Consider the following 11,805-nt stretch of genomic DNA (forward strand, 5'->3'; position numbering starts at 1 on the left):
AGGAGGATGGTATGGTTGTATAATGAGGATGGTATGGTTGTATAATGAGGATGGTATGGTTGTATCTGATTAATAGTTCAAGTGCAAGGTAGCTACATTTATTCAATGATCTGTTTTGTGAATCAAGTTATTTTTTTTAGAGGGGAAGGGTTTACCCATTTCCCGCAGATATTTATATTGAACAAAAAATGTATTTGTCAAAAGATTGTTGATACAGACATATAAATAGCACTACATCCAAATAAAATGATTGGTCAACATCTTTGGGATGGTCACACTTAGAGATGGGTGGCCCAGCTTGTGCTGAGAGGAAAGTGGCTCAGCTTGTGCTGAGAGGAAAGTGGCTCAGCTTGTGAGATGATTGTGTCCATTGTGGGGGTACAGGGATTGGGGTACTGTGGGTTGGAGGTGGGGAACACACATCCTTCCTCTATTTTGAGAGAGGGCATCCCTGGTGAGGGGTACAGACAGAGTCAAAGAGAGCTACTGACCATGTGGCGTGGAGGGGGGTCTTGCCCCAGCTGCGATTCAGGGGGCAGAAGGGACCACAGTTACCCTCTTCGTCTTAGAGGGGGAGGGGGCAGGGGAAGGTGCTGTTTGTGGGGACCTAGTCACACCACAAACCCGGGAGCAGGGGGGGGGGGTTAGGAGGGAGGGTTTGAACGTATTGGAGCGAGGGAGGGGATGGTGAGAGAGAACAGTCATTGTTGACTGCGAGAGTCAGGTTACCTTACGGGTAACTTCCGTACGGCGAGAGAAACAGCCTGCTTTTGGATCAACAGTAGAGGGTTCTGTGTAGCAACACAAAGCTAAATATAAAACAGGGTTAATACATGTAAGTTAGTCTAARAGATGAACCTCTGTTTCAATCAGACCGATGTGAAGGGCTCATTTAGGGGAGAATTCGTTCATGTTTGAGTGGCTACACCTTCAGTCATTTGAATTGGACTGTACAGATCCATACCGTGGTCTTCAGCCAAAAATGCATGGCATACACCTGTTAACCTGTTACACGCCCTCTAGTGGAGGGAAGGCATCATAGCTCGATACATGACTGCACACTAAACCAGATTCTGCCCTGGTCAGAAAGAGTATGGTAAAAGCCCTCTAGTGAAGGGAAGGCATCGTAATTCATTTATGGACAGGCAGTGCCCGTGACTAGAAAATGTCATCAATGCCAAAGTTTTGTTGTTATCATAAAGCAATAAATATGACAATCTGAGTTGTTTTCGACAACTGGATGTTTCGGGATTCCCCTAACAAGACTCTCCGTATGGGTTTGTACTTAAAGGCCCTGTCATGGGTATAACCTGGAGGTGGCAGGAGGGGCAGTGAATGTGGTCATTCTCATTTTGGGGGTGAGTTGGGAGGGGTCATTATTGGGTTCGAACGTGTGTTGGATGATCAAGGCACGTGGAATGTCACAGCATGCGGGTGACTGGGCGTAATGGGTAGAGGGGGCGGTCCTGAGAGTGGTGAGGGGGATGTCGTTGGGGGTGTCATGTTGGTGGGGGCATGGTTCAGGTTGCCTGGCGGAAGTGCCATCGGCCTGTGTCTGTGTGTGTGTGTGTTTGTGCGTAGGTCAGAGAGAGAGGGACAGACAAGACAGACAGACAGACGGACAGACATACAGAGGATGAGAGCGGGCAGATGGGAGGGTGAAGGGGGGATTGTTTTGGAGGCCAGGATGAGTAGAAAAAACAGCACAGTCAGCACACACACACACACACTCAGTGGGGTTTTGTATGTTCGAGGAGGAGCCTTCGAAGATATACCTGGAAGGGTGAGATGTAAAAATGGCATTTTGTATTGCTCTCCCTCGCCCGCTTTACCCTCAACACAGTGTACTTATCTACAAAACAAAACAACAAGGGAATGAAAGCTTTCAGCCATCAGGGACAGTAAATCAAACATGATCAAACATCTTGTGCTCAGCATCGTCAACAAAGTGGCCGTCCATTGTGTGTAGTGTCCCCCTATAGCCACACTCCCGTAAAAGCCAGACATAGCCACCACCCACCACCCAAATGTCCCCAAGTGACATCAACATCTGTGGTACATTAATACTGTTGTGTCTATGAGCAAGGGACCTATCCCAACATTGACGTGAAAAATCATACAGTGCATTCGGAAAGTATTCAGACCCCTTGATTTTTGCCACATGTTGTTAAGTTACAGCTTTATTCTAAAATGTAKGAATTTTTCTTCATCAATCTACACACAATACCCAATAATGGCAAAGCAAAAACAAATTGCAAATTTGTGCAAATGTATACAATAAGAAATATCACTTTACATAAGTATTCAGAGTCTTTAATCAGTACTTTGTTGAAGCACCTTTGGSAGCAATTAAAGATTTGARTCTTCTTGGKTATGACGCTACAAGCTTGGCACACCTGTATTTGGGGAGTTTCTCCCATTAGTCTCTGCAGATCCTCTCAAGCTCTGTCAGGTTGGATGGGGAGCATCGCAGCACAGCTATTTTCAGGTCTCTCCAGAGATGTTCGATTGGGTTCAAGTCTGGGCTCTRGCTGGGCCACTCAAGGACATTCAAAGACTTGTCCCGAAGCCACTCCTGYGTTTTCTTGGCTGTGTGATTAGGGTCGTTGTCCTGTTGGAAGGTGAACCTTTGCCCYAGTCTGAGGTCCTGAGTGCTCTGGAGCAGGTTTCATTAAGGATCTCTCTGTACTTTGCTCCATTYATCTTTCCCTCAATCCTGACTAGTGTCCCAGTCCCTGCAGCTGAAAAACATCCCCACAGCATGATGCTGCCACCACCTTGCTTCACTGTAGGGATGGTGCCAGGTTTCCTCCAGACATRACGCTTGGCATTCAGGCYAAATAATTAGATCTTGGTTTCATTAGACCAGAGAATCTTGTTTCTCATGGTCTGAGAGGCTTTAGGTGCCTTTTGACAAATTCTAAGCAGGCTGTCATGTGCCTTTTACTGAGGAGTGGCTTCCATCTGGCCGCTCTACCATAAAAGCCTGATTGGTGGAGTGCTGCAGAGATGGTTGTCCTTCTGGTTCTCCCATCTCCACAGAGGAACTCTGGAGCTCTTTCAGAGTGACCATCGGGTTCTTGGTCACCTCCCTGACCAAGGCCCTGCTCAGTTGGGCTGGGCGGCCAGCTCTAGGAAGAGTCTTGGTGGTTCCAAACTTCTTCCATTTAAGAATGACGCAGGCCACTGTGTTCTTGGGGACCTTCAATGCTGCAGAAATGTTTTTGGTAACCTTCCCCAGATCTGTGCCTCGACACAACCCTATCTCTGAGCTCTATGGACAATTCCTTCAACCTCATAGCTTGGTTTTTGCTCTGACATGCACTGTCAACTGTGGGACCTTATATAGACAGGTGTGTGCCTTTCCAAATCATGTCCAATCAATTGAATTTACCACAGGTGGACTCCAATCCAGTTGTAGAAACATCTCTAAGACGATCAATGGAAACAGGATATACCTGAGCTCAATTTCTAGTGTCATAGCAAAGGGTCTGAATACTTATTTTGAAAATAAAAACTATAATACCCCATAATGACAAAACGAAAACAGGTTTTTAGACATTTTGAAAATAAAAACTATAATATCTTATTTACATGTCTAAAAACCTGTTTTCGTTTTGTCATTATGGGGTATTGTGTGTATATTGATGAGGAGAATTTTTATTCAATTTAAATTGAATCAGTTTTAGAATAAGGCTGTAATGTTACAAAATGTGGAAAMAGTCAAGGGGTCTGAATACTTTCCTAATGCACTGTATCTTCTGGATATGTCCAAATGCATCTGTAAATCTGATTGGTTTGGAAATTAATCATGCAACATTGAAGCATTGAAAGGATTTCATTTAAGAGACCCCCCCCCAATACCCAAATCCTATTTCTGCTTGGGTAGAGCTCAGTTAATCCTCATTGGAGTGAGACTGAAATCCGTGACCAGTAGTAGAGGACTAACCCTACTGAACTCTACTGAACTCTATTCATCACATGGAGAGCTCATCACAGTGTTAATCATTACAAAGCACAACACATCACACAACACAACACAACACACAACACAGATATGCAACACAGAAACACTGACAGTGATCACATAGAAGCAGAGGCCTCGACAGGGACAGACCTCTAGAATATTGGGATGTGCAGTATGTACCAGGAGGAGGACAGAGGCACAAACACAACTCATCCCCAGGCAGCTAACGTGGCTTTGGGTTGGAGCTCAGTGGGAGCTGTGTGGACCGTGTGTGTGAAAGAGGACAGGTGAAAATGAAACATGTAGGATAGTGTGTGTGTGTGTGTGTGTGTGTGTATGTTATGTTCCCATAGAGCGTAATAATACATTATTATGATTATCATTATTATTGGATTATTAAGTGACTAATTTCTCTGATTGTGAAACATAAAGGAAAAGATGAATTGGAAATCATTGAGGCATTATGCATATTAGGCAACAAAGGGGACAAAGTTCATTTGAATTACATTGGATATATCTTGAGAGGGTTGGAGTATTTTCCCTCGAAGACGAACACTAGCTTAATTGCCACAAGCCGAACGTGATTGATATCATAATACTACATAATACTTTTTTTTGTCTGTATGAGAGAGCAAGGGAGCATGTATACTATGTCCAYGTCCTAAATGGCGCCCTATTCCTTACATAGTGCACTACTTTTGACCAGAGCACTATGGGTTCAAGTCCTGGTCAAAAGTAGTGCACTATACATGAAATAAGGTGCCATTTAGGACGCAAAGGAGGAGGCGAGGGAACAACCAATCCTAATAAGGAAAAGGTAGTAGTCCCTACAGACACACTGGGTCACTTTGACACACTGCACTGGGCCCAGCAGGATGTGACCTCACCACCAACACCCCGCCGACTGTAACCACGGTCCGTAACCACGGTCACCAGCATCAACATGGGCCACAGGCAGGGTGAAGTGTAGAGGTCACTACTACGTTGACCAGGGCAGCATTAGGCCACTGCTAGAACCCTTGGATTCCATAGATGGTATATTGCAAGACGTTTAATGCAGCACTCAATATCCAGTTCTATGTGAATTATATGCCAAATTAGTTCTATGTGAATTATATGCCAAATCAGTTCTATGTGAATTATATGCCAAATCAGTTCTATGTGAATTATATGCCAAATCAGTTCTATGTGAATTATATGCCAAATCAGTTCAATATTCAAAAGAGGCTGAGGGCTCGCAACAGATCACAACAAACTTCCAGCTTTAAACTCAATTGATTCTTTAAAATCAAAGGCATGCAAATATATAAATATTTTTTTTACAGTGTCAATTCTGATAGGACTATTTGAGTGCTAAATGAAGTGATTGGATAATCACATTGAATTCTCAATGCTCTCCATTGCAAAGACCTTGAACCCCAGTCACAGACACACCGGTCAGTCAGGGTCGCTGTATTGAAAGTTAATAAAGATGGCAGGGTGCACGCTGAGCTTCTTTGTCCAGGACCACTGGCAGATAGGCTCACTGGTCAATCTGACACATTAAAGCTGCTGTGAGTGCATGGGGTCGTAAGTAGAGGGTAGAGGGCTGGGGTGGGTGCTATGATGGGGAACAGAGCTGAGACAACACAGGCCTCGCTGCCCTGATCAAAAGCCTTCATTATTGTCAAGCTGAAGAGATGAAACGGGCATTCTGTTGAGCACGCGGCTTCCTGGGGCATGGCTCTGATGTCGGGACCCAGTCAGAACACAACACACAGATACCAGCTGAGAGGGGGAGGGAAGGAGTGTGGAGGGGGGAGGAGAGAAAACTAGAGTGGAGAGGAGAGGAGAGGAGAAGGGAGGAGAGGAGAGGAGAAGGGAGGAGAGAGGAGAGGAGAAGGGAGGAGAGAGGAGAGGAGAAGGGAGGAGAAGGGAGGAGAGAGGAGAAAGGAGAGGAGAGGAGAAGGGAGAGGAGAGGAGGTGGAAGGGGTGGTGTATGGTTGGTTGTGGCTTGATAGGGGGGTTGAGAGGGATCTCTGATTGACTAACCCACAACTAATACCTTTTCATACTTGTCAGATTGCTTTAATCAGATAACATTAACTAACCTATTAGGGTCAATTCTGACCAGTAGCCCACTGCTACAACGTAATGGATTTCATAAATTACTCTCAACATGGGAAATTAAAAATATATATTTCAGTGGAGTAAAACTATTATATTAGTGGTAGACTGACCACCACTCTCAGAATGACTTTCCTTTATTAGGCTTTCACAGCGGACACGGCCCTTAATATTCATCGGGTGATTGGTTGAGGCTTCCTGGGTGCGTGACGTCATTCCGAGTCCTTACCAAAGCACACAACATGGTGGACAGTTTCGCTCACCTCGGATCTGAAACCAGTAGTAACAAGTCAACTCCAATGACTTTTAACTTAAAATGAAAAGACAAATCTAACATACCTCAGTAACATAGTCACAGAGGAGGGCTTGCTAGCATGCTGCTGGGTTTAAGTCATCTCATTTTCTTGTCAAACAACTCAACTTAGCTAGCGAATTGCTAATTGACAACGCTAGTTAACGCGTAAACTAGACTGCTTCTARACTCAGGAGCTCATAGGGTGCTTCAGGAGGCAGCGGGTTAGAGGACTCCACCAGGGGCAAACAACAACTGGTTTCCAGAACTGAACCGACGGACACAGGGAAATGACATGTGGTTTGTAAAGTTTATTTATACAGTATGTCCTTCGAAGCTGTGTGAATATAAAGTCACTTCAACCTTAGATGACTTCACCAGACCAGTTGGTGGCACTATAGATGTCATTGGCACAAGTGGCCCCCATAGGATACTAGAGCAATAACTATTGACCAAGTGGACTGTGTCTCCTGCAAATTAATGTACGATTTAAATTATGCAGACGAACAATGTGAAATATTGTGATTAGTATATCTGTATAATCACATATTGTTGCCCTATTATGTGGTCTGAACGTAGTGAAAAGTGGTTTTCTGCCGCTTTCACAATCAGCGTATTACAGCTGTGAGAGTGTATTGAAGTATTTTGGAATGCTAGAGATTTAAATCAACATGGCAATGCTTTCACTGATCGCACATAAAGAAAGATAGTTCCTACCGTTATAGAGGGCTTGCTTCGTTATCCAACTGATCTAGTTTCCTTTCCGTCAATCTGTGAACCCTGTTCATTGCCACTCGCAGCTATATTAACAAAATGCATTTGCTATAACATTATCCTAATTCAGTGCCACTCCATGGCATGATTTCATTTGTGATTGTAACTAATACATGACTAATTAACACTAAACTGGGCAAAGATAATATTTGTTTTCCATAATTGCATTACACTTAGCTCGTTAGTACATTTCATATCCGCTTTGCTGTGTAGGATTTCACAGGCATCCAAACGCTGGGCCAACCATTTCCAGAACCACTTTGATTAAAACACCTTGGCTATGCCTACCTGCTCATTAGGGGCACAAGTGGAATAAGATATATATATTGATTAAAACACCTTGGCTATGCCTACCTGCTCATTAGGGGCACAAGTGGAATAAGATATATGAGAGAGAGAGAGAGAAGGAGAGAGAGAGAGAGAGAGAGAGAGAGAGAGAGAGCGAGATGAGCGCAGCAGAGGAGCCAAGAGCGAACGTGAGACGAGAGAGAGAGAGAGAGAGAAAGAGGTGCTATGAATCGCTGTACCTTGTGTGAGCAGTCAAATGTTCAAGGACATCTGAATTGAATAGAGGCCATTAACATTGGGTAAAGTACTGTTTTAAGCTGATAGGCCATCGTATCTGACTCTATGGTGTACAGCTTACACTTCAGATGTTTTCTGAGAGTCTGAATTGATTTCTCTGGCCAGAATCGGACTGGCCAAAAGGCAGTTCGGGCCAATGTCATATGGGCTGGTCCGTCTTTAGCCAAGTGGATCTGTCGAAATCGGGATTTCTGAGCAGAATGACCATTATTTGAGGGCCTTGAGGGGGGAAAAAAGTGCCTGTTTGTTAGCCTTGACCCATTCTAGTCCTTCTGTTTCAGTATAGCTTGTGTGAGGTCCCTTTCCTTGTATTAATTTTACAAATACACTTGAAACCGGTGACACTTCACCCAAACCCACTCACATCATATTCTACCGTTTGTTTGCATCCCAAATGACACCCTATTCCCTATATAGTGCACTACTTTTGACCAGTGACCTATGGGACACCCTATGTGCCCTGGTCAAAAGTAGTGCACTATATAGGGAATAGGGTGTCATTTGGGACGCACATTGGGACGTGTCCTATGTCATGTGCAGTCCCAGCAACAGATGTCAGTTAAATTGAAGAGGTTTGTTCTCACACCTTATGTAGTTCCAGTGGCAAAGAGGGGAAAAACACTGGAGTGTGCCAGAGTTTCACTTTGTATGAAATTTTTATCAAACACCAAATGAGACATTTGTTTATTAGCCGTCCATTCAGCCGGCTGTGGATAGCTTGAACACCACAGCAAGGGACAGACCACTTGACTGACAGTTTAAAACGCTCTCCTGACTACGTACAAACATCTGTGACATCATGACGCTGACACCATGTACAGTAGACATGACATACAGCCACAGCCGTAAAACAGAGTGTTCAAGTCAAGTGTTACCCAGACCTCCAGACCCAGCCCACACAACACAACCACCCGGCCTCCCCCAGCTCCTCACCTCCTTGGAGGGGACTCGTGAGCCCTTCCTCCTAGTCCACCAGGTCTCCACCATGGCGATGACACAGGAGAGCACCACTCCGGCCGCTAGCACGCAGAACACGCCGGCGAAGCTGTGGATGTCCAGGGCGCTGCTGCGGTGTTTGGTGTGCACCGCTGAGTACAGGTCACACGGGCTGTCCCGCGGCCACCACTTCAGTTTCAGGATGTCCATGTCCCCGTTCTGCTGCAGCTCCAGGATCCTGAAATACACACACACACGGACACGGACACACACACGCACGCGCACACGCACACACACACTAATTGAGGACAGATCTTTGGTATTGTCTGTAGGTGTATACAGGAACAGGAAATCACATTCAGATTGGACCGCATCACATTTTCTTCAGGTTGTAGTAAGTAGCTTAGAGCCATATACAGCCGCTAGTGAAAGTCTACACACCCCTTTCGCTGTGTTAAATCCCAAAAGGAAATAAATTACTGATCTACACAACCTACTCAACATTTTCAAAGTGAAAGACAAATTATAGAAAATGTTCCAWGTTAATAAACATGAATAAAAAAGATTAAAAAAGATGATGTCTCGATTGCATATATCTTTACACCCCAGAGTTCCTTCTTGGTGGAAGCACATTTGGCAGCCATTACATCTGTGAGTCATTTTGAAGAAGCTTCTACCAACTCTTAGAGCAACATATATCCAATGTTTTTGTCAAAATTGCCATTTGTTTTTGTCATTGATGGACATTTCACGAGGCACTGTATATATACGGCTAAACTAAAAGATGGTTGTTTTTATTCAAAGGAATCCACTGAGCATGATTCGTGTCRTTCACATTCCATGATGATCTGACGGTTGAATCTTAATTACGTTTCCTTGATTCCTTGCATCCTTCTCTAAACGCATTAGAAGAGGTCAGAGGAGGGGGAAAAAAACAGGAGGAGAGGACATGAGGAATAAAATAAATACAATTGAGATCCAACCCTGATTCTCTGCAGTTGTGTGAATGGTCCTCCAACACTAGAGGGCGATATTGGCCAGATAACGGTGCCACAGAGTGACAGCTGTATTAGCCTGTCAAAGTAATTCTAAGAAATATGAACATGTTTTGTAGCAGAGTGTAAGTACTTTGCTGTAATTATATYATGCTGTCCAGATAAAGGAAATTATTTATCACATCCACTAAAAAACAGTAAAAGTTAACTGGTGGCCTCTTACATCACGTGTTAAACTCATCTTTCACGGGTTTTTACTCCTCCCTTGTACCTGATTGATGAATTAAGGTCACTAATTAGTAAGGAAATCCCCTCACCTGGTTGTCTAGGGCTTAATTGAAAGGAAAAAAACAAAAACATGCAGACACTCGGTTCTCTGTGGAATGAGTTTGACAACCCTGATTTACGGTGTTGTATTTCAGAGGTTTGATTTGCGGTATTGCAGGAAACAAAATTAACTGCAAACACAMATGCACACACACGTACCCACACAAGTGACTTGAATGACAATGCTTATCTTTGACTGTGCCCCTACTAAGTACAGCATGTAAAAATGCTCCCTATCTATCTAAAATGCAAATGTATTGAAACAGTAGTTTACATAATTGGCAAATGAATAATGTCACAGAGGAGCACATTTTATTTCAATAACATAAATAACATTAAAACACTACCGTTCAAAATTTGGGGTCACTTAGAAATGTCCTTGTTTTTTAAAGAAAAGCCAATTTTTTGTCAAGAAAAATAACAGGGGCGGCAGGTAGCCTAGTGGTTAGAGCATTGACTTGTAACCCGAAAGTTTGCAAAGATCGAATCCCCGAGCTGACAAGGTAAAAATCTGTCGTTCCACCCCTTGAGCACGCCCTGTTTCCTAGGCCATTCATGGAAAATAAGAATTTATTCTTAACTGACTTGCCTAGTTAAATAAAGGTAAAAACATCAAATTGATCAGAAATACAGCGTAGACATTGTTAATGTTGGAAAAAAAATATCAGCTGCTTCCAGCTAAAAATAGTTATATTTTACCACATCAACAAATGTCACACTGTATTTCTGATCATATTTATGTTATTGTTAATGGACAACAAATGCTGCTTTCTTTCAAAAAACAAGGACTTTCATAAGTGACCCAAACTTTTGAACGTAGTGTAATTTTCTATTATAGACTATTTTATCCTCTCGACTTAGAAACAGGATAGCAACATGGACCAGATGGGCTACAAGAACGGAAATAAAGCCTGTTGAGAGAGAGTTGCGTTAAGGAGAAATGTAAGGTCTGATCTGCGATCACTGTTGGGAGACTAAGTCGTGATCTGGGATCAACTGTTGGGGAGGACTAAGTGTCAGGGACCCGGTGCGACGAAAAGTTCACTAATAATCATTCAGAACCCAGAAGATGAGGCAGACACAACAGTATAAGATGGTGGGATTAATTAAAGAAACAAAATCTTCAAGCAAAGAAACTAAATCCCACAATGTCCAAAAATAAAGCCAAGAGGCCACAAATGGAAATCCTCCAAAATACAAAGAAACTCCACAAAGTGTGTAAAAAACACCAGGAAAACAAAACTCAAAAGACTACTCAAATAATACACAAGAACTAACCCAGAGGAACCTCTGGAAAATCCAACAAGAGAAATATCTGTATAAAACAAGGCTTGGCGCTGGGGCTGGGTTGCTAACTTACAAAACACTGAGCAAGGAACTGAGGAACACCACAGGCGGTTTAAATAAACTAACAAGGAATGACCTTACAGGTTGCAAACAATAATTAGAGCAAGAAAAACAAAAGGTACAAAAAAGGTGCAATGGGGAGCATCTAGTGACCAAAACCCGAACAGTCCTTGGCAAAACCTGACACTAAGTCTGATCTGGATCATGTTGCGGAGACTAAGGTCTGATCTGGGACACTGTTGGGAGACTAAGCGTCTGATTCTGGGATACTGTTGGGAGACTAAGGTCTGATTGGGATTACTGTGTTGAGACTAAGTCTGATCTGGGATTACTGTTGGGAGACAATGGTCTGATCTGGGGATTACTGTTGGAGACTAAGTCCTGATCTGGATTACTGTGGAGACTAAAGTCTGCATCTGAGATTTACTGTTGGGAGATAAAGTCTGATCTGGATTACTGTTGGATCTCTCTCTTTG

General features: G+C 43.4%; 1 protein-coding gene across 1 annotated transcript in view; it reads right to left on the reverse strand.

The window, feature by feature from the left end:
• The window catches only part of LOC111974661 (glutamate receptor ionotropic, delta-2-like), a 741,584-nt gene that overhangs the window by 7,808 nt on the left and 721,971 nt on the right, over positions 1-11,805 (reverse strand). The window contains 1 exon segment of the mRNA XM_024002565.2: positions 8,658-8,898. Coding sequence (XP_023858333.1) covers positions 8,658-8,898 — 241 coding nt within the window.

Source organism: Salvelinus sp. IW2-2015, linkage group LG15 (assembly GCF_002910315.2).
Source record: "Salvelinus sp. IW2-2015 linkage group LG15, ASM291031v2, whole genome shotgun sequence".
Classification (NCBI taxonomy): domain Eukaryota; kingdom Metazoa; phylum Chordata; class Actinopteri; order Salmoniformes; family Salmonidae; genus Salvelinus; species Salvelinus sp. IW2-2015.